Here is a 23,971-nt window from a genome sequence, read left to right as displayed (position 1 = left end):
TCAACTAAGATTTGTACCTATTGAACCCCTCTAATACTTCAGATTGATACCTATTTGACATTTTATTAATAATCAACCCCAAATATTAAGTGAGTGAGATACACTCGCGATGACATGACACAACAACAAATTAAATTATGACATATGTCATGTGGGTCAAAAATATTATTAAAAAAACAAGAAAAAGAAAAAAAAATATTTTAAAGTTTAAAAAATAATTGTTATGTAACCCTTGACAACCCAACCATCCACCCACCAAATAGTCTTCCCCTACCGCGGTGCTGCCATCCATTGGAATCAATCCTGGAAGATTGAGATTCAAAATAAATAAAATTACGACTGAGCGGCGACCTTAATGGCGTTGTAACCTTGCTTTCTTTCACAAATCCATAAAAAATAATTTAGTCCAAGATTTGAAGAAAAAAAACACAACCAATTCATTCTAAAACTGAAGAAAAAACATGACCAAGCATATAGATTTGAAGAAAAAAATTGACTGAGCAGCGACGTTAATGACGAAGATGATAGTAACAACGACTTAAATGAGGCGGGAGAAAAGTATGTATGAAGAAGAAGGCGTATGGTCGCGGCAGCAATGGTGGCTGCCGTAGAAAGTGACTGTAACCTTCTTAAGGAAGAAGAAAGAGATTTTTTTTAAAAAAAAAAATTAAAATGTCTAAAGATATGTTTTCACGCGCTCATTTGCCGTGATTCACATTTAAAGTGTCATGTAGGCAAAACGTGCTTAAGTGGTATCAATTTAAACTACTAGAGGTGTTTAATAGGTACAAATCTCAATTCAGGTGTTCAAGAGAAATATGCGGACAACTTTAGGGTGCTGAATATGACTTAAGCCTATATAATATACAATTATCCAACCGATATACATATACAATTCACCCCTCTTCCATTCTCTGCTCTACTCTCGATCGCCTCTCTTTCTTCCTTTCTCAATTTCGCTCGCTTCTCTCTCCCTTATAACATGTAGATACGAATTGTAACATTAAACTATAATTATAAAGAGTAATCTGATAATTATAATATTAAACTATAGCTATAAAAAGTAATGAGACAATTTTGAGTTCCTCTTTTTAAAATATGGTCATGCTATTTCTACGTACGTAGCTGTACAAAATTTTACAATCTACTACGTGCTGCCACGTCTCGACAAAACCACCACCCAAATTGAAAAACAAAAAATAATTTTCTCCAAATAAAAAAAAATCTGATTTTCTCGGTACAGCTTCCATTCGTCTCAACCCGTCATGATCATCACTCGCCGGAAAACCTTACAACCATCTGCATAAGAAATTTGCAGGATTTTCATGTAGCTATTCTGGTAAGTTTTTGAAATTTTTCAACATTTATAGATTTGGGGGAGGGATGGGAGCTGTAACGTCGTCTATGGCGGCAAAGTTTGCTTTTTTTCCGCCTAATCCACCGTCGTATGGGGTGGTGGTGGAAGAATCGACCGGAAAACTTAAGATGACAGAGGTGGTTCAAGGGGAAGACGTTGACATTTTGAAGCTAGAGACGAAGAAGGGGACGGAGATTATTGCTATGTACGTGAGAAATCCGGCCGCGAAGTTGACCGTGCTTTACTCACATGGAAACGCTGCTGATTTAGGGCAGATGTACGATTTGTTTACAGAACTCAGTCTCCATCTCCAGGTCAATTTGATGGGGTATTCTTCTCTCTGTATTATTGAGATTCAGAATATTTGATAATTTAGGTTGTGTTAGAGAAAACTTTTGTGTTGTAGAGTCAATTGGAGACATCCTGTTCTTTTTTTTTGCTGTCTGGTAGAGTTGGTTCAGGAATTCAAAAGCAGAGACTGCACTTCGATATCAGGGAAGGGTCGAACCACAAGGGTCTATTGGACATAGTCTATCTGTAGTTCGTGTTTGTGACTGTATGTTACATAATAATTCCTGAATCTGGATTAGCCTCTATTACTGACAGTGGGTTACATAATCTGTGACTATTTTATGCATGTGTTTGACAATTTAGAATAGAATTAAGCTACCTTAAGCCTAATGAGGTGCATCTAGTGACTCAGGGGATAAGCTTGTACATGCTGGAGGTAACCTTTTTGTATCACAATAACATGTGTCAACAACGATGATGCGAATGTGATATCTACTGTTCTTAATCACTTTGTTTGTGATCTTTACATGTGAAGAGAAGGCTAGTTGATAACTGATGTTCTAACTTTTGTGATTGATAGTTGTTCCCTTTCTGCAAAGTTGATGTTGCTGTTAAACTTTGAAATGGATTTGGGATTTTGCTTTCCAGTCTGACCTGGTGTATATGCATTAATGTTGGAAAAAAAATGTTTCTATTGTTAAGACCTAAGCTTTGCTGTTTCTTGGTTGTGTGGTTTATACAAAGTAACACATTTAACTTTTGACATATGCCAGCTCGCATATTATTTCGAGCTCATCTTGGGAATCAAATACATTTTTCCTTCCCATTTGATCTCTTCCTTCACTCCTTTATTAGAAGTACCAGATTATATTTTAATGAAATTTGGAGGAAGAGAAGCTGCGAGGTTTAGGAAAGCTTGCTAAGTCTTCTGTGAAGCAATAAAAGTTGTGACTTTAAATCCGGTCCCTAATGTTACAGTTGAAAAACAATAAAAAGGGATGCCAAAAAGGCTGTACATATTTGAAGTTAAACTCACCTTCATATTTCTGAGTTTTCTCTCCTTTCTGGCAGGTATGACTATTCAGGGTATGGCCAGTCCACTGGCAAGGTATGGAATATTTTTTTAGATGATTTAATTAAGTTGTTTGAGATGAAAGTATATGACTCTGTGTTCTTATTTTTCTGTAGCCAAGTGAGCAGAACACTTATGCCGACATAGAAGCTGCATATAAGTGTCTTGAAGAGACATACGGGGTGAAAGAGGAGGATATAATATTGTATGGACAGTCTGTTGGTAGTGGACCAACAGTAGATATGGGATCCCGCTTATCAAGATTGAGGGGACTGGTTCTGCACAGCCCGATACTCTCTGGAGTTCGTGTCCTGCATCCAGTTAAGAGGACATACTGGTTTGACATATTTAAGGTTAGGCTTCTGTTTGTGGTAGTTACGTGGAGCTCTATTTGACCAAATTTTAGTTTTCTGTATTTTCTTCTTCTAATTAGCTGTTTTCTTTCTTTTCCTCATTCAGAACATTGACAAGATACCATTGGTTGAATGTCCGGTCCTCGTTATTCATGTGAGTATCCATATTCCCATCATAAGTATATCATACCTGATACTACCTTAAATGTGTTTTTTTTTCTGTTGTCATGGATTAGTAACTGTCAATAAATTAGCCAAATTGATTCACTTGTTACTCTCTGAGCTTTGATTAGGGACTGATGAGTCACTTCTATGTCGCGGTTTATTCTTTGTGGGGAACTAATTAGAGGTCGGATAAATCTCACGAGGGATGTAACAATTCAATTTACTCCCTTATGCCTCTCCTTCTCTAGTCTTCCCCTGTCAGCTCCTACGCTTAACCACTATTTTCTGGGAATTTACTTTCTTCACTTTTTTTCTTTTCCTTGCATGATTTCATTGATAAAGGTCTTCTTTTTAGTAATTAATCATGAAGTTATGCCCTCGTTTTTCAATTGATCGTTTACCCAGCTAGAGAATAGTATAATAGCAGGAAAACATTATTCTATATCATCTAGCTATCCTCAGGAAATGAGTCAAAACCAGAGGGAATGGTTGAGATAGAAGGCCTGTAGTTTGGATGTATTGACTCCTTAGAACTGCAATGGTGGCGCTTGATTCTACAATTGCCTGCTGACATCCCCATATGACTTTCTTGACATTTCTAGGGCACCGCAGATGATGTTGTGGATTGTTCCCATGGTAAGCAGCTGTTTGATCTATGTAAGCAAAAATATGACCCGTTGTGGGTTGAAGGAGGTAACCATTGTGATTTAGAGCTCTATCCTGAGTACATAAAACATCTGAAGAAGTTCATATCAGCTATTGAGAAATCAACAGTTTCTACCAATGGAAATGCGCAAAGTATGGACCAAATAGAAAAACCTTGAAAAGTCAAGATAGCACAGATTGTAGATGCAAGCCATGCACATAGCAGACGGAGAAATCTAGATCAAGTACAGAAAAGAGAGTGAAAAGCATACCAGCAAAACACTGATCGAAGAGATATATAACGAGAACTAGCATGGACATGAATGAAAAGTTTAGCTAGAACATGGATCCAGAACCACCAAAGAAAGCAAGAAACAACATTGCTCTGTCATATTATATTAGCTGGCTAAGAGTGTTTTGCATCTTTTGTTTCCTTGTACTAATTAGCATGATCTTGTATTAAGCGTGATCACTGCTTTAACAAATGAAGGATGCTACTGGTGGCAATTTCTTGTTGATATTTTGATCTTGTATTAAGTGTTTTGCATTTTCAATTGCTTCAAGAGTGTAGAATTTTCCAGTTACTAATGAAAATTCTTTCTCCAGATACCTCTGTCTTTTGAGTGCTGTGGTGATTAACTGTTTTTGTAGTTGACAAAAAGTATTATGTTCTTTGGTTCCACTTCCCTTCATTTACATCTTAGGGAACGCCATTTCATGGGCGAAAGCTTATGTGAATCCATCTCATTTCCATTTTTACTTCTCCCAACCCAGAATGTAAAACATCAAGAGCATTGCAGCAGACGAGAAGTGAGAACACGTAAATGTAAAAGAAGAGTACAGCCATTATCTGAGAAAACTGCAATAAGATGAACAAGCTAACTGAAAAAATACCATTCAAATATTCTCCTGTTTGGGATAGAACGGTTGGTAAATACATTTTCTTGTTATATGTATGATAACATACAAAACCCAAGTTTGACTAAATCAAGGAACAGGTTTTAGGGTATTGCAATGGAAACAAAAAGATAAAAAGGAACTGTTGACTCACGGTGGAGGAATTTGGTAAGCAGATTGCACTTTGGATTCCAGCAGTGAAACATACTTGTCAAGCATCGAAATTACAGCTTCAAATTCTGTAACTTGCTGTTCAATTGTGTCAATCTGTTGAACATACTCGTCAAATCTGCCACTCTTACACTTCAATTGCTCCACAAAGATGGTCAATCCTGAAGCCACATCTCCAAAGCCTTTATATTCTTCAGCAACTCTTGTATTCATTTTCTCCACAAGTTCAAGTACATTGTTAGTTTCCTGGGAGATAATGAACAAAGCAGCATAAGATCGTTCTGCAATAATAGTTCTTAATATACCAATGGTAGGAATGACAACTATGAAATAAAAAATTTCAAGTATTTTCTCCTTGCAATAAATAGTTACATCATTAATTGATCATTTTTGAATTACACATTTATCACTCTTCAAAAAGCAATTTTCCACTTGCAAATTATTTCTAAGCTGACTACTAAGGTGAATTATTCAGTTGTTATGGGGATGGAAGCATTGCAGTAGGATTACTGTTAGAAACATGTAATGGATGATTAATTCCCTTCGAAAATTCGGTCCATCCTGCTACATTTAAGTGCAACACTAGTGACGTATTTAGCAAGACACAAAGGTTTGGGAAAACAAATGAAAATGAAGAAAAACTAACATCTACCGAAGTTTATCAACTCCTGTACATGAGAACCCCTGTAAAAAAAAATTCTACCAAAAAAAAACTCCTGTAAATGAGAAACCCCTCTCCTCACATCCCTAATGAAAGAAAAGAAAAGGGAATTGACGATATATGAAGCAGCACTGTTTGGGAAAAATAATACACACAAAAACTTTCTTATACCTGGAGCTCGCCTCTTATCATCGTGGAAACATTTGTGAATAGGTCAGTGAGCGACTCAGCCAAGTGGTCCTGCTCCATCTTTCGCAGCAGTTCACGTTTAGGAGCCTGAGGGGTGACAAAACTTGGCTAATGATGGTAGATATAAAATTATAATTATAACCAATCAAAAACAGAAGATATGAACTTTGGTATTGGAGTTCTGCAAACAAATAAAAGAAACAAAATTGCTTTTCATATTCCAGTAAAAATGGAAGAATGAAATTTTTAATGCGGAGATTGACTTAAACAATTATGTCTAATGGGTCAACAAGAAAAAGAAAATAATAGCCAACGGCAGACAACCCTATGAAGGGTATTTGACTGCCTTCAATTATTGCTGGAGAGCTTACGATACAAGACAAATAAAGGAATATCTAGATTGAGAAAAATTACTGCAGAAGTCAATTTAAAGCATAAGTAGAGTAGAGTAAACTAGGGAAAGTTCAAACTAACACATCAAGATAGTATGTATAGAACAGTTATTGCTACCGTTTTGTACAGATTTTGCCTCATGTCCTGAAGCCATCATTGCTAATACAAGCAAAATAATAGCTGGGATGTAAGATATAAAGAGTTGTCAGGATTGGAAAATTGGAAGTCTAGCCACGTAGAGTGGTTATATGAAGGCGTAGTACTACTCTAGCTAATTCTGTGCAATTTAGAAGTTGAAAATGATAAAGCTCTTTTAGTAGATTTTTTATTAGTTCATCACGTAACTGAGTAGGGGAGGAAACTTTTGTACCTTTTATTACACGTGCAAAAAAAAAAGTATGTCAAGGAACAAGAGCGATTGAAGAAGGTAACCCACACAGAGACGCATGTGTATTTCTTTGGATTTAAGATTGGAGAAGGATATAGCACGGATTAATTAGACTATATGTGTAAATTTAGTACACAAAAGGTTTTTGTTTCAAATGCAAAAACCTGTGTCATGAAACTGTGCAAGAACCTATGGTATTAGCACCTTAGCTTATCCAACTAGACAGAGAGAATAATATCTCAAGACTCTTTACCACTTTCCAAATTGTACTCTTAGACTCTACCTCTTTCCAAATTGAACCAAGAAAGAAGAAAATAGTACGTCTTTTGTTTCTTGTGAAACCATGAGATTCCAGGATACTAATAGTAGAGTTCCTACTTTTGTTATACCACTTGTATACAGGGGATTTTGCTATTTAAAATCATCAGATTCTGCAACGAATCATCAAAACTCACAATGCTATTTTCAGTAATCTATGTACATGATTACAGGTCAATTACAAAAAACCAGACTATTTTAACTGTATTTTTCTAACTAGAGAAAATTGCTAACAGTCCTTATATAAGCAACGAATAACACCCCTCAAGCACGAGACTTTGATTTTTCCTCTCCTTTGGTCGGAGAAGTTGATCTAGCTTTCAACAAAAGTATTAAGCAATCGTTCATCTGGTATAAGTCTGCAACAACTTCAAAATATCATCTCCATCAGTTTCATCTGTTTCCTCATCTCGATCTATTGACATGTTCCTTTCTAAATCTCCTTTTAGTCACTACTATTTTCATTTTTTGAGGAATTAGTATCACTCACATTCTTCTTAATGTTCTGTGTAAATATATTTTCCATCATACCGAACACACCTTGAGTCGTTGGCCCATTAGATAAGTCATTTTCCACCAATTTTAGGAAAATTTGTTCTGGAATAAACCCATAATATGAAATTCCAACCAAAATCTAATCTTCACCAAATATCTCAAAATTATATATAATTAAACTCGTAATGATATAATCAATCATTTGCAATCCCTAATTCAAAATAAATAATAATAATTTCACAAAATTAGGGCTAATAAATAATCTTCAACAAATGGATTGCAACTCTTCCCCGTTTACTGAAAGACTGAACTTTTAACTAATCGAGAGAAACGGTAGAAAGCTTAAAGTAGTATAGATACCTTGTCGAGGACCGGAAAGAGACAAATACGAAACGGAGAGCCGCCTCCTTCTAGATAGGGAGAATGAGCGAGCCACCACAGAATCAATGATCGCCGGTGAACAAACGGAGAAATGCCACACACAAGGTATTTCAGTTATTAGATATTAGGAGTACTTTACAAACACGGAAAACTGAGAAGAGAGCATTTTTTTCCAATATTTAACATGAAATATAGCATATTATTGTTTACATTTACCAAATTAAATTTTATTATATAAAAAATTAATGTATTATTGACTATTGTAGGTTAATTATCGAAAATACGTTAGTTTCGTCCCTCAATTATTTACAATCTAAACCACATTCATATACTTGTCTAATTGTACCTAAATACACCACTGATCTTGGCAAATGAGTGAAATACACATTTGAATTCTCGCTAAGTTTGGGAAAATGTTCAATGTTTTCTCGACTTTTTATTAAGAATCTCACGCTTCTACAAGAGTTTAAGATCACTTGCTATGTCATTTGACAGATCGAGAGTGTATTTAAGTTGAATTATTCACATATAGGTACTGTGTTTTTAAGGTTGTCAATATTTCGAGAATGAAACTAATAATTCACGCCAAGTCAGAGGTATTTTCAATGTTTCTCTCTAATTTAAGTGGATGTATTAGAAGTTTCTTAATTTTTATTTTTTCTAGGGAAAATGCATAAGTACCCCCTCAGCCTATGTCTGAAATTCCAGAGACACACTTATACTATACTAAGGTCCTATTACCCCCTGAACTTATTTTATAAGTAATTTTCTACCCCTTTTCTGCCTATGCGGCACTAGCTTGAAAAAAAAAGAGTCAACCAATGTTGTGCCACAAGATAGTGACACGTAGGCTGAAAAGGGATAGAAAATTATTAATAAAATAAGTTCAGCGGGGTAATAAAACCTTAGTATAGTATAAGTGTGTCTCTAAGATTTCGGGCATAAATTGAGGGTACTTGTGCATTATCTTTTTTTTTTTTTATATGTAAGGGGTCTAGAGGGTAGGTTATGCATGTGCTTAATAATGTATAGTTAGTTATTATTGTAACACCTCGAAAACCAAACTTAAAAAAAATGCAGTAGAAAAATTACCCGAACCAATGAACCACGAAAGGGTTCACGAATTGTGATAGGGTCCACGGTCCGTTGAATTGCCCATGAACTTAGCACTTCTACCAGAGGTGGACCATGGGACCTTTCACAGGCTGTGGACTACCTCACGGGCAATTCGGGAACTTAGATGTCAAACAATGGGACCCTTCACAAGCCGTGATCTTGACGACAGGGCGTGGTGGCGCCCGTGGAAGCCCTTCACAGGAAATTGCCTAAATATAGACCCACGGCCAAGCCCACTGTCTGTTGGTCAGACCACGAGCCGTGGTCCTGCTTCGTGGATCAGACCCCAAGTTCAGCCTCTCTGGAGTCTAGTCGACGGTTGACCATGGGTCAATCTATAGACCGTTAGTCAGCCCGTCGGTTGGTCTCACCAGTTTTTAAGTCAGGGATCATTTGGTCATTTTCTTATGCGTTGAACTCCTAAACTACATCTTTTAACTCCTAAACTAAACAGTTTTGACCAGTTTTAGCCTAGAAACTAAATTAGAACCTACAGTAGTCAATTCATTCTCCAAAAACTCATCCAATTAGAACAAACGAGAAGAAATCGATCGAGCAGCCTTAGTCCAAGAACGCAATGAGTTCTCGTTAGTTCCAGCCCCGAAATTGAAAGATTTCTCCGTGAAATTTATTATCATGGTATGTGGGATTTAATTAGTGGGTTACTTTTACCCATTAAGTCCCTAGAATTTAGTGAGATTCTTGATTCCCTCCATATTATCTAGGCCTAGAGTTTATGGAATTTCAGCAAATTAGTTATTTTAATATTTCTAATAATGATTATGACGTAGTAGTCTTGTTTTGCGCAGATTCATGCATAAACTCTGTATCCTAGTTATGCAGAATTTTTATTTCATGAATTACATTGGCAAGGACATATAAACATATATACATGCCTCAGTTTTGAATGTTTCATTATCAGATACATGTTGCATTTTCAGATTTTTGCATGTTAGACTATTGAGCTATTCAGTTTACTTAGTATGTTACAAATTTCATATATTCAGTTGGGAGTAGGCTTTAGACCGAGTTGGACTAGGTTCAGTCACTCTCAAGTCCCAGAACTATGTGCGTCGTAGGTTATAAGTCCCTTTTGTGGGCATCAGCTTAGTGATCACGCCAATCATGCCTTTATACCACTGATCGGGTACATTGGGTCCTATCGATGAGGCGTATACATCGAACTCCATATGTTGCTCATGTGATTTTATATCGGTTATTAGTAGCTCGAAAATGCATTTGACCAAGTTATCAACTACAAGATGTTATAAAATTGGTGATTGTATTCGGTTAGTTCATATTAAGTATTTTCAGTATAGTATCATGCTTATCTTATACCGTTGCTCAGTTATATGCTTTGTTCAATTATGTATATTGTTCAACTTTATCTATCCTGCATGCTCATTGTTCAATACCTTTTAAGTACCGTCTCGTAATGTAGGTTCAAGTCATCAACTCTCAGATTACACATAGATCAGTTTCTGATCTTCAGCTCAGCAGTATCAGAGGTGAGTCCTCATCCTCCGAGGATGACATATGTGTTTCTTATCTACATTTCAGTCCTTACTTTTTGATTTTTGCTAGATTTAGTTTAGGCATGTCCTAACATTTCTAGTCAGTTAGATGTTTTACTTCAGACATAGTTAATTTAAGTTTTAGCTTTGCAGTTTGATATTCCAGTTGTCATTAAACTCACAATTTATTTATTTAGGTAGTAATGGATATTCCCCATCATTTCATTTTACATGATGTTTTAAGCTTCCACACAGTACTTCCTTGATTCAGTTATCTTTAAGTATGCTTATGATATGTCAAAAGAGTTAGCTTGGGGTCACTCATTATCCTAGGTCCTGTGTTCGCATGCTGGGGATAGCTTCAGGGCATGACAATTAAGGAATCTATTTATTATTCGGTAGATATTAGTTATATATATATTAATTATTTCATATTACATTATGTATAAAACAAGACATAAATTCTCTTATAACTTTCATATGTATTAATTATGTGAGTTTCTAAATATCAAACCAAACACAATAATATTACTTTTATACATAAGCAATTACTTCCTAATTAGTTGCTCCTTCTATCTCTAATTACTTGTCGACTTTGAATTAGCACACCTATTAAGAAAACAATGATTGACATAATGAGTTTACCATTTAAACCTTATTAATTATGAAGTGGATGTATTAAAAAAACTTAAGAGTTTCAAGAAGTTCTACATTCAAAGTAATTAATGGAGGGTATAATATGTAAAAATATTGTTCTTTCTTAATTTGCCAAAATGGACATGTAATCAGGAACAACTAAAAAAAAAAGTGGACAAACAATTAGGAACAGAGAGAGTACCAAACATGATAAGTATTACTTTTACGGAATTTAAACTTTTGTTTTTTTATCTTAATTTGTTTGAATTTAGTTCATTACTCCCATCTTTCCAAAGATGTTGAATAATTTTAAGCTTTCACTTGTAACATATCAAAATGTAGTTCTTTCACTATTTTTATCTAACCAGCCAGCATACCTCTAACAGATGACTAAACAATCCATCAACATTTCATATAGTAATATGAAAAGGAAACAACATATACTTCTATACAAACTCAGCCATATCCCACTGGCTGTTCTCTCATTCCATTAAACAGACATCATTTTCGTCATACGATAGCAACATGAATGACAGGATTTGATACATCTTGAGCAGAGCTACTCAAGTTTTAATATCTAGTATATATATAAAAAAAAAATCTTATTAAATCGCGAACTAGGAAATGCAAGGAAAAACACCATCTCCTGCACACCATAATGATCCCATCTTCAGTCTGTCTATCTTCCCCGGAAGTGCATGTGATGGTTCCATCTCAATTATTGCTAGCAGGGGAAATGAGAAAATCACTCACTTGGTGATGAATTCTTCTTAATCAAGGAATAGGCATCGCTATATATGGCCACCACGTTTGAAAACACAGCAATGACAATCATAAATATACACAAGATCTTGTCCTTCTTTGTTGCTATGCCATAGGGATCTCTGGAGCATGAAAAGACAGCAACTATATCAGTAACTGGTTGACACTATACATACAGGGAATGAGAAGTATTCAGGGATGAGAGAGAAGATCTATGGCAAAAGTAAATTGACAAGTGCACATGATCCTAGTAAACTAACAAAATGGTTTACCTGAGAGTAACAGAAGCAGGAAATATGTACCCAATGCAAACAGCAGCAGTTGCCCCAGTGAATTGAAAAGCATCCCAGATGCTTGGGATGAAATTTGCACCCAGAAAGATGATGGCTATGAGCCCACTGCTGATCGATGCAAATCTCAAATTGTCACTAGTCAGAGGCCTTGCAGAAGGAAAGAGAAGACCATCCAAATTAAGCCTCAATGGATAAAAGACAACGGGAAAGACAAGCATTAGGTGGGCAGCATAGCTGACACGAACAACATCATTGAGCAAGGAGCCTAATGGAATTCCAAGATTGGTATCGAAGTTGGCAAGCACATCATCAAGGGTTGCATCACCAAATAGGAGAAAACCAAACAGGCTCGTCAACACATACACACTCGAGCAAAGAGCAAGAGAGCTTTTCACCACTGCTCTGATCTGTGTTCTGTCTTCAAGTTCATTTTCTATGGAGTGAACTGCAAAACTTTCACTTTCAGAAAACGAGCAATTCTTAATGTTGCATTTCTAATTTTAAGATGAAGAATTAACTCCTTTAGCTATAAAATCTTCCAGTCAGACTAGCATTTCGATCAAAGAAGAAAAGTGGGACAAAATATTACATTGAAGTCAATCAGAGATGCATAGACAATATATAAAGTGGACTAGTTGGTTGAATGAATGGAGATTAAGACCAAACTAGCACCCAGTAGGATTATTTAAGCTAATACTAATTTTTCAAGAATGTATGTGTTTCGATTAACTGACAAATACAAATACTAGGATAAGACTAAAAGAAAACAAATAGGGAAAACACATAAATGCAGGGATTTTATCAAACTTGAAAGATTAAATATCACTGACGAGAGCCTTTGATCATCAAGGATGAAAATGATGCACCAAATAACCAGAAGCTGGCAATAATAGAACTTTCAATACAGTAAATCCTATCTGCACTTACATTTGCGCAATACTTCTGTTAGAAACTCCAAGGACTATGGCAAAGCATGAAGCTAAGATTTACCAGAGACAACTAATGTTATGATAGAAATGCCTCATGTTATCTTTTTTCTAATTTGGCAGAAATTTTTATAGCTTTTCTTTCAAAGAAGCATACGATGGCAACATATGTAAAAATGTAGTTGGGATACTGGATTACGTACCATTATAGTGGCATATATATGCAGTAACGAGTACAGGAACCACTGTAAAGAGCTTAAGGAATGATGTTATATCATACACATCAGAAAACAATCTGGGCATATGAATGCTTCCACTCATTAGCTTGAATAAGGTAATTCCCACAATCACAACCAGGAATACAACAGCCAAGGCAACTGATAATGCAGACGTAAATCTCAATGAATCTGCACAGCAAAATAAGGAACTTAGACTTGCTACCCTGCATCGTTAAATTCAAGAAGACAATACTATTGATAATAGAACTACTGATGGATTGCTCTAAATAAAAGGATGAACCTGCACATCAACTCAAAGGTCGAAGTCAAAAATATCTGATGTGATCGTGTATATATATATATATATATATATATATATATATATTAAGAGTGAGAGAGAGAGAGAGAGCAAAAGAGATGATTATTGAAGCATGTCACCTCGAATCTTACTGCTAGTCAAAAACTTCTTCAGTTGATTTAAAGAACTGAAAACTGAATTCTACCCTCATTTTTACCTTCATAGTTCATATTTATTAAAAAAGAGCAGGATTCAAGCCACATTTAAGAGTGACTACTAATCTGGGCTTGTGTTTATAAGGAGCCAGAAATAGAATTTCAAACAACTAGTAGGAATATATACACAATCAACTAATTAATTCTTCGATTCAAGTAATAAAAATAGCATTAAAGATAACGATTTGGAAATTAAAGTGTACTTTCGAGAACCTAAGATACATCTGGAAAGAACTCACCTATACGCTTCAAGGAAGCCAATGGTGCAAATATACCAAGAGTGGTGACAAGAAGAATAAAGAACCGACTATTCCACCAGTGAATTCCAAACCAGCCTTCCAGGACACCAGCATGGTGAACTCCGTTTGAATTTGTTCCAGAGAGCACATCACCTTTAAGAGGACGATATGAAAAGTGATTACTATAACTATTATGGATTAAAAGGCGAAAGAAACAACCTTATATAGAGTATGAAAGTTGATAAATAAATGTAAGTCCTATTGAGCTATTTATCTACACCTACCTATTATAATCATGTATACAACAAGAACACCTATGTTGTTTACAAGTATACATATTTGAAGCAACATCTTCCCATACTTCCCAAAGGTGTCTCCCATTAGACCTCCATAAGAAGTAGCTTTAGAAGTCCTGCTAAATCTAATCAACAACTCAATTGAAGCTTCTGTCAGAAAAGCTGTGAAGATGATCATAGCAATCCCAGGAATAAGACCTAACGACTTCATTGTCGCAGGCAAGGCCATGATTCCTGCACCAACAATCGTGGTTGATAAATTAAATACAGCCCCGCTAAAGGAAGCCCCATCAAACTCATCGAATCCAGCATCTTCCTTATGCTTAGTGGGCAACAATGGTGATTGCTCATCAACCACTGCTTGTTTATTATTTCGTGATTTCTTCTCTTTTACTTGTTTTAGGCTTCCAATCGTCATATTTGAATTCAGAAACTCAGCGATCAAGGATTCAGAACTTCACCGACTTGATACACACAAGCTTTCACTTATTGGTTTCTTTAGAAAATATCTGCACATGACAAATACCAAATATCAGCCATTATTATTATAGTAACAACATATTCAGTCTCAGCTTGGTTGATTTAAATAGTACTATCAGCGATTATAATAAAATTCTAATTCACAAGAATACTAATATAAGATACTTCAAACTTCTTTAACAAGGAATTGAACATGAACTCCAAGAATACCAAACTAGTTCATTTTCCCAAAATAAAACAATATACTAAGGAACAAAAAACAATTCTTTTCTTCTCTTTGGAAATCTTAGTAACTCGCTACCTGAACTTTCAACTTATTGGTAGGGATTCAATTCCCCACCAAACATGACATTCATACCAATTACCATCAATGATATTGCTAAAGATCAGGTAATTTTTTTTTTCATTTTTCATGGAGAAATGAATAAAGCAATTAGCACTAGACATAATTAAGCATTAACCAAAACAGAATCAATATGATGTACACACTTTTAACAACTCAAAACTTAAAACCTACCAAAAAAAATTGAAAATTAACTAAAACGCTTAGAAATCGAACAAAAAATTAAAAACCCAGAACAGAAATTGCTCAATATATGAGCCTGAACCTTTAAAAAATGAAATAAAAAATCAGTATCCAATTAGGAAAATAGTAAAGACGAAGAAACCATACCACAGATCATATTGATTAGGGTAAAAACCAATGGCGTTCGTCTTCTTAATATAAGGATGCACTGCAATTATTGCTATTATATTATTCAAATACGTACAGTTTTCATTGACAACGACGTTAAAGAGAAAAAGAAAAATCAGTAGGCCTTACAAAAAATTGTGTGGCAGTGAAACGATTCAAACAAAAATTCATTATCCAAACTAATTGAAAATTAATAATACCTTTTTTGATTTGTGCTTAAGATGAGAAGCAGGGTGTGTCCATTAACAAGTTGTTAATAGATCCACCCTTCTTCTTCTTCACGATTCAACCTTTTTTTGCTGCTGCTGATCTTAACAAACTGCTATTATCTGCAAATGATAGGTAAATTCCAAAATTAAAAAAAATTAAAAAAATTGGTTGGATCTTTTATTATTTTTTTTTCAAAAAAAAAAAGTGTAACCAGTACAACTACCTGACTGCTTTCCAATTTTATTTTATTTTTATCTCTAATAAAAAAAATATATATTAATATCAATTTTATTCTCCGTTTACTATTTTGTATTTATATAAGAGTTTGATTATCCCCTAGTCACGCCATATATGTGCTCATATGGGGAAGCGTTATCAATTTTTATTTTATTTTTGATATTTATGACTCGAATTTAAAACCTGATATTGTAACATGAACTTATTTTTACATCTATTATTATTTGCATGGGATCAAAACCATAATATGTTCAAGAATCATGTATCAAAAATAGAAAATATCTTTTATTTTAATAGCGTTGAATTCTGAATTTTTATTAAATATATTTAAAATATAACAAAAATAAATAACGAAGAGACTAAAGTAAATTCGAATAATAATTTAAAAAAAAAAACTAAATCAGATTAAAAAAAGTGTTTGAATAATATTATGATTTTTAAAACGATAAATATCGAGATAATTTACTTTCGTAATTTTAATCTTTTGAATCATTTTCAGAAACAGTTCCTCTAAACTAAATTTTAGAAATTACTTGATTAAACTTTGTATATCAGTAGTTTTATAAGTAGTACTCGTATTAACATTGCATTAACCATAACCACTAATTTATTTATAGATTAATGAAGTGGGTCCTATTATTTATTTTGAATGATTAGATAAGAGAAAGTTGTGGTAAATTTAAGGTAGTTCAAAGTGACATCATATTTTTACTCTTTTTTTTTTATTTTTATGTCATATTTTACCTAATTGTTTTTTTTTATTAATTTAGAGCATATGTAGCTAACTTAATTATTTTATTAATTGCATCCCCTTAATAGAGACAATAGTTTAAAGCTGTATAACAGGTTCTTGGCACACAATAATTTGATTCACAAAAAATGAAAGATTCCAATGTTAGATGCAATCCAGCTGTTATTCCAAATTTGCACCATTTTTTTTTTCTCAAAATATAGTGAGATCATAATTTATTTACGGAGTGAAATTTTTGACATGAATTTTTATAATTCAAAAAAAAATTAATTAAATGAGGAGTGACTCCACATCATTCCACTGCAATCATGCTACATATCTTATGATAAAAGTTCGGTTATAAACCTTAATCATTCAGATTTAATTGTAAAATTAAAAAATAAACATATTTAATGATTAAGATCTGAATAATTAAAATTCAAATCATTGAAAATAAGCCTATTTAATGACCGAGATTTGAATAACTAAGATTAACACTTTTCTGTCTTTTTCTTTTGGCCAAATATATGAATAGATTCCTAAATTTGTTGGATTTTTTTCCTCAAGTACCTCAAATATACTATTTTCCTATTGAATCATCCATTGTTTGTTCCTTTTAAACAAACATTGTTGGCTGACGTGGAATCAGATATTGTGAGGGGTATTGATAGAGGGTACATATGTTGTTCCAGAAGTCATTAGTACAATTGATAGTAAAAATATTCGAGAATACTTGTATTTTACTTCAAGTCATTTGAACATTTTAGAGAACAACTGAAATTCACACAGTTCGTTTTTATTCCTTCAATCAAAATCATTATAATACAAACACAATTGAACACAATTACAATAGAAAAATCGATCAAAATCAACCAACAGTGTTTAAAAGAAACAAATTATGGGTGGTTCAATGATTCAATAGGAAAATGACATAGTTGAGGTACCTGAGAGAAGGAACAAATTATGGATGGTTCAATGATTCAATAGGAAAATGACATAGTTAAGATACCTGAGAAAAAAACCCTAACAAATTTAGGAATCTATTTATGAGTTTACCATTTTCATTTTCATATATGACGAAATTTGTCAATTTCAATTGACAGCACGGAGTACATTAGTATAAGTTTTTTAATATAAACACTTGGCTATAGTTGTGACAAGCAAGAGATTAGTGAGTAGATTAACAAAGATCTACGCAACTAATTTCATTGGTAAGTTGTGATTCATCAATTTTTAGGACAAAAAATGATCATAATAGACGATGCTCGTTAATCCTTGTCGTATTTCTTACCTAAATTGTTTTAGCTTACGTAGTTCTTCATTTTAAATTTGAGTAGGTGTGTCAAAATCAAACTCTATTTATTTATTTTTTAATCGGTTTAAGAATAGGCTGATTAATAATTCGTACATTTATTAGGTCAACTCATTTCAATTTAATCTATTTCAATTTATTAAAACTTAGGTTGATATGTAATCCGCATTGACTCATTAAAAGTCTTGTAAAAATATTTTAAATATTTTCTTTTACAATATAATATGTTGTGTATAGCCATAATACAGAAAAAAATAATTTTATTAGGTACTAAAATAATATAAAAGAACGAATAAAACAAATAAGTTTTGTAAAAGTTAAATTGCGTTGGATCTTGACCGTAATGTAACACATTATCTGACCATTTTTACCCAATCCATTTTGATTCTACCCGTTTAGACCGAAGCAAATTGGGATTGGGATTGAGTCTTGACCTAATTGTTGTCTTAGCATATTATGACCCCGTTCAAATTTGACTCACCCCGTTCAATTTCACCCCAACTTTTGAGTAATATATTTTCTGTTGTTAAAAGAGTGAAGTATCAAAAACACTTTTAAATTTTCTTTTTTTAATTTCATACATAAATTATTTAGAGTGTGAGTCACGCAAGTAAAATTATAATTATAAGTTTGAAAAATATACTTCATAATGTATGATGATGATTGGTGTGTGTATTCTCTTTTTATAAATATAAATAAAACATCATCATGTGGATTACCACGTGAAAAATAATTTCAGCATTGAGGTATATTTTTCAAACTAATGAGTGATAATTTATGTATGTATTCTCAATTCTTACTTTCATAATTTAGGTATAAAATTCAAATAACAAATTGAATAGCTTAAGTCTGTTTTTGACATTTAACTTAATAATAATAAAATATATCAACATAAAAAAAGGCAGATAGACTAAAAATTTGGGCTAGATGCCTAAGTATGCGTGTATATATATGTACACACATTTATTCTGATTAGTATTAAGATATGTTTCTTAAATTAATAAATAATAGTACATATATATTTATGACACTTTTAATGATTTAAGTATGAAACAAAAACACAATAATTTATATATGTACATTGACACTTTTAACTCATATCATCATCATTATAAAAATGTATAAAGCTATGGAATTTCTCATATCAAGTGGATAGACTTGAGTCGTAGTTATTTCTAAACTTGTTCGCATATTATATTTCATTAATTATTTTTAAAAAAATATATATTAATAATAATAATATATTTTCAAGTATTTTAGAGTGATTATATATTTCTCATAACAGCACTAAATAAATCACTCTTCTTAAAATAAGAAATTATATACGCAATTAGATTATATATTATAATATATTCTATTCTACTATATATATATATATATATATACCATAAAAGGGAGCTTACTAGGCGAATCAGGCAAGACGCAACATGCCTGCCTATCTGTTATGCGATAAAATAGTCCATTAACATACCTTTTTTGCATTTGTACTTTTTGCTTTAAATATTACAATAATTTGTGCACGTTTTTGGAATGAACGAAAACGTGCATTAGTTAGTAATTTGATTTTGAAGTACCATAATCTAATATAATTTGTTGCAAATATAAGATTGGTCGGGTTTTTTTTTTTTTTGAAAAAAACATATCTTGTATATATAGACATTGAAATTTTACAAAAGTCGTGAAATATTCACACATCAAATCTAAATTATCTTAGTTTGAGAAATGCGTTACTAACGACATCAAATCATGTAGATCAAGTTCAAATTATCCTACGTCGAGAAATACGCCACAAACGACCCTCAAATTATGGATAAATATCTTATGGAGAAGAACCAAGGAATCAACAGAATTGTACCCACAATTTTGATGGATAAAATTATGTTCCCTCATATTTTTTTGTGATTATAATTTATTTTCTGTCACTTTAAAATTTGTTGCAAACATGTTGAAATAAGGAAGATTTTTGAGCAGCTACTATTGAATCCTGAATGATAAAATCACTATTCTTGGAAAGAAGTGTATTTTTTGTAAATCAAAAGTGGAAAAAGGGAAGAAATGCGTGAAACGGTGAACTACATTTGTAGAGGAGAGAAATGGAGAAAAAAACTAATGTTAATTGAGCTTAATTTGGAAAAATTATGCGATAGTACCTATTATAATTTAAAAGTTACAATTTATAGCTATACGTAGAATTCTATAGCAAATTTCTTAAATATATCACTGCATCGTGGTAAATCAATGGCATAACCGTTGATTTAAAGAGCGATCATTTGAACATTTTTGTCAAAAAATTATAATATTCATATAGAATATAATAGTACTATATATAGGTTAAGAATAGCTTTTTAGATATGTATACACTAAAATTTTGAACACAATCAACAATTTTTCTAATTTCACTATAAATTAATCACTCTAACACACACAAGTCATGTCTTTAGATTCATAAAATAATTGTGGGAGTCCTAATTTTCCCATACTTAGCTTATGACCATATCACACCATTCTTTGAGTTAGCCAAGAAACTCTCGGATAAAGGTTTTTCCATTGATTTGTGTTCAACTCCTATTAATCCTAGTTTTATCAACATCTTTTTTTAACAATAATTAGAAAGGATAATAATGAAAGATTAGTGTCTAATTAATGTTTTCTTAAACGTATACAACATTTTCAATAATAACTTATTTTGAATCGGAGAGGATAATAATGAAAGAGTAATGTCTAATTAATGTTTTCTTAAAGGTATACAATATTTTCAACAATCACTTATTTTGAATAGGAGATAATTGACATTACAATAACAATAGATAGAGATAAATTTAGAATTTGAACATTTTGGGTGCAATGTTATTAATAGCTTAAATATGAGTTTTAAGCTAAATTTAAAATAAAAATAGTAAAATATGGCTCTAGCTGGATTCACACCCTAGTCTAATCTGGTAGGTAATTTCTTAGCGACACAATAATACTCTATGCTTTTCATGAGTATACCGTTAATTATATTTTATATTTTTTTAAACATGCAAAGCGCACACACCAACAAACCGCCTGTAAAGACAACCACTTGGCAGAAAAAGTGTTGGCTGTAGAACACGAAACAAATATGAGAGTTCTAATGTTCCCATACTTAGCTTATGGCCATTTTTTGAGCTAGCAAAAAAACTCTCAGATAGAGGCTTTTCCATTGATTTGTGTTCAACTCCCATTAATCTTAGTTTGATCAAGAAAAAAATAACACAAAAGTACTCCTCTTCAATTCATCTAGTCGAATTTCATCTACCAAACTTGCCTGAACTTCCTCCTCATTACCATACAGCAAATGGCCTCCCTATCCATCTTCAATCTACTCTCTACAAAGCCATCACAATGTCAAAACCACAATTTTACGAAATCCTCAAAGATCAAAAACCGAATGTGTTAGTACATGACGTAATGCAACCATGGGCTGCAGGGGTTGCATTTAGTCTCAATATCCCATCAATTAAATTTTGCGTTACGAGTATAGCTATGTGCTGCTATTTTGGTCATTTTCTTCTTAAAACAGAGGTGGAATTTCCTTTCTCCGCGCTCTATCTCAAGGATCACGAGAGAGATATAACGCGTCCCTATGACGTTGAAGTGAAGGAAGAATTGGGCGAAAACAGAGCAATCATGTTGGTGAATAGCTCTAGGGCAATAGATGGAAAGTACATTGAGTATCTTTCGGAAATTGGAAAAACAGAGATTCTACCAACTGGAGTAGTTGTTCAAGATATCGCCATTAATGATGAAGAGATGGAAATCGTTAAGTGGCTTGGGAATAAAAAGGAGAATTCAACGGTTTATGTTTCGTTTGGGAGTGAGAATTTCTTAACAAAGGAAGAAATGGAAGAGGTAGCGTATGGATTAGAGGTTAGCAATGTTCATTTCGTATGGGTTGTAAGGTTTCCAAAAGAAGAACAAGTCGTAAACCTAGAAGACGTACTTCCTCAAGGTTTTCTTCAAAGAAATATCGGAGAAAAGGGAAGGATAATTGAACGTTGGGCTCCACAGACGATAATTCTAAAGCATCCAAGTATTGGCGCATTTCTAACTCACACTGTGGTTGGAATTCGACTCTTGAATGCATAGAGTTTGGTGTCCCAATCATAGCGTTGCCTATGAACTTTTACTCCGATCAGCCTCTGAATGCTAGATTGATCGTGGAAAATGGTGTAGGTGTTGAGATGGCTAGAGATGGATATGGAAAGATTCATAGAGGTAATGTAGCTGAGACTATCAAAGATGTGATTTTTGGTGGAAGAAATATCGGGGAGGATTTGAGGAGGAAGGTGAAAGATCTTCGCGAAAATATAAAATTGCAGAGATGGATGGAGTTGTTAACGTGTTAAAACAGATTTGTGAGAAGAATGCATGATCGATTTAGTCAAGTCATTACACTCTGTTTTGTATAAAATAAAATTACTCAATTTAAAATGTTTCTCTTTCAAATTTACTTTAACTAAATTTTGTTACATAACAGTGTGTACTGTGTTTGTGTCCACAAGTAGCCTTCACAGGAGGTGCATTATCAGAATTGCTATTAATCCTATAATTTGAAATGAGTGTGGAATTTATCTTTTAAAACATGAAATATGATACTCTTAAAACTTTGTACATTAAATTTATTTCATCATAATTTAATCTTTATATTATAACTGGGAATATACAAGTCATATTTATCGTCTTGGCAGTAGTATATAAATACAAGCCTAATAAATGTTATTAGGCACATAATGCCACCAAAAATATAGAAACTGTTGAACAAAGATAATACAACGCATAAGGCGTAATGCATATACTCCCCTCCGTATCACAAAGAATGATCTGGTTAATTTTGGCATTGAGTTTAAGAATATAAAAAAGACTTTTAAATCGTGTGGTCCTAAATTAAAGTTAGGTCAAATGTACAAAATTGTTCTTTGATCCTGCGGCCTTAAACATGCCACGTGAAATAGAAATTAAAATGTTTCCAAAAAAAAGAAAGAGATCATTTTTTAAACAGACTAAAAAAAATAAGGTAATTTTTTTTTTGAAACAGAGGGAGTAGTAAGTAGACATGTGATATTCCTTGTACAATTTTTTCCCTTATGAAATGACAATCTATCTCAATATGCTTCGTTCTATCATAATATACTGGATTTGCAGCACACAAGATTGATGTTTTGCTATCTGTGCATACTTCTACAGGCTTCTGCACTTCAATCCCTTGGTCCTTCAGTAATCCCAACATCCATATAATTTCAATAACAGTTGTATGTCACGGACTTTTAGATTCGGACAATACTCCGTGCGGCACTTGACGGTTTACTCACGATTCTTACACGTTCTTGCAAACTCAAGTAAGCCTAAAACTCGGATCGCTAAGAAAATAAGAAGTAGATAGAATTTTGGAAGAAGGAACTTCTATTACTTGAAAAATGATTGGATGCTTTACAAGTAAAATGAACTACTATTTATACTACTCTAATGCCTAAGAGATAGTAAATGCTACACTATACAAGTTCCTAAGACTATGCCTACAAGACAAGCTTCTAAGTCTTTCAAAAAGGACTCCTAGATGCTCCTAGTCTGCCCCATGATCTGCACAAGCCTCCCAAAGGCTTGAAACTCCTAAAACTGCCGCCCCACTACCAAGTGTAACAGCTGTAACGGCTGTAACTGCCGTAACAGCTGAAACTGTTGTAACGGCTGTATCTTCACCTGCTGCTGGCCCCCTTGGCTGCTGGCCTGCATGGTCAGCCTGCCCCCTCGCCTGCTGCGCCTGCTGGCTGCCTAGTTGGGAGGCGTTCAGCCTGAATGGATGGCGGGACGTCACAATCTCCCCCACCCCATGATGCGACGACCGCGACGCATTGCTGCAAGAACTCCTGAATTTTGTTTTTGAACTGCCATAGGTCTTCGTACTTCTCCCAAGTGGCTTCTTCCGGAGTTTGTCCCTTCCAATGTACGAGAAACATGGCACTGGCCTGCTGTCCTCGTTTCCGCTTGGCTTGGTAAT

General features: G+C 33.6%; 3 protein-coding genes and 1 pseudogene across 9 annotated transcripts; 2 read left to right on the top strand and 2 right to left on the bottom strand.

Annotated features, from left to right (window-relative positions):
• Positions 1 to 1,103: 1,103 nt before the first annotated feature.
• On the top strand, positions 1,104 to 4,490 carry LOC101253051 (uncharacterized). The gene is made up of 5 exons (XM_019212210.3): positions 1,104 to 1,685; positions 2,720 to 2,756; positions 2,837 to 3,073; positions 3,180 to 3,227; positions 3,841 to 4,490. The coding sequence occupies exons 1-5, from the start codon at positions 1,384 to 1,386 to the stop codon at positions 4,060 to 4,062; spliced, it is 846 nt and encodes a 281-aa protein (XP_019067755.1). The 5' UTR covers positions 1,104 to 1,383; the 3' UTR covers positions 4,063 to 4,490.
• On the bottom strand, positions 3,536 to 7,972 carry LOC101253349 (biogenesis of lysosome-related organelles complex 1 subunit 2). 3 transcript variants are annotated; one of them, XM_010318837.4, is made up of 4 exons: positions 7,756 to 7,972; positions 5,784 to 5,888; positions 4,935 to 5,197; positions 3,536 to 4,742 (listed from the first exon to the last, which is right to left on the bottom strand). In XM_010318837.4, exons 2-4 carry the CDS (start codon positions 5,859 to 5,861, stop codon positions 4,730 to 4,732), a joined length of 354 nt encoding a protein of 117 aa, XP_010317139.1. In that variant the 5' UTR covers positions 5,862 to 5,888; positions 7,756 to 7,972; the 3' UTR covers positions 3,536 to 4,729. The 3 variants fall into 3 exon arrangements, with proteins under 3 accessions (XP_010317139.1, XP_004233396.1, XP_069149538.1); XM_004233348.5 differs by having other exon boundaries at positions 3,536 to 3,975; XM_069293437.1 differs by having other exon boundaries at positions 3,536 to 3,958.
• A 3,457-nt stretch (positions 7,973 to 11,429) lies between these two features.
• Positions 11,430 to 15,999, bottom strand: LOC101253654 (amino acid transporter AVT6A). 5 transcript variants are annotated; one of them, XM_069293433.1, is made up of 8 exons: positions 15,894 to 15,987; positions 15,664 to 15,792; positions 15,443 to 15,503; positions 14,278 to 14,798; positions 13,994 to 14,146; positions 13,227 to 13,430; positions 12,077 to 12,542; positions 11,430 to 11,926 (listed from the first exon to the last, which is right to left on the bottom strand). In XM_069293433.1, the coding sequence occupies exons 4-8, from the start codon at positions 14,705 to 14,707 to the stop codon at positions 11,788 to 11,790; spliced, it is 1,392 nt and encodes a 463-aa protein (XP_069149534.1). In that variant the 5' UTR covers positions 14,708 to 14,798; positions 15,443 to 15,503; positions 15,664 to 15,792; positions 15,894 to 15,987; the 3' UTR covers positions 11,430 to 11,787. The 5 variants fall into 5 exon arrangements, with proteins under 5 accessions (XP_069149534.1, XP_004233397.1, XP_069149536.1 ...); XM_004233349.5 differs by having other exon boundaries at positions 15,897 to 15,915; XM_069293435.1 differs by lacking the exon at positions 15,443 to 15,503 and having other exon boundaries at positions 15,894 to 15,999.
• Positions 15,115 to 22,564, top strand: LOC101256746 (beta-D-glucosyl crocetin beta-1,6-glucosyltransferase-like; annotated as a pseudogene).
• The last annotated feature ends 1,407 nt before the right edge of the window (positions 22,565 to 23,971 follow it).

This window comes from Solanum lycopersicum, chromosome 2, assembly GCF_036512215.1.
Source record: "Solanum lycopersicum chromosome 2, SLM_r2.1".
In the NCBI taxonomy this organism is placed as follows: Eukaryota; Viridiplantae; Streptophyta; class Magnoliopsida; order Solanales; family Solanaceae; genus Solanum; species Solanum lycopersicum.
This window is presented reverse-complemented; position numbering and strand designations above follow the sequence as displayed.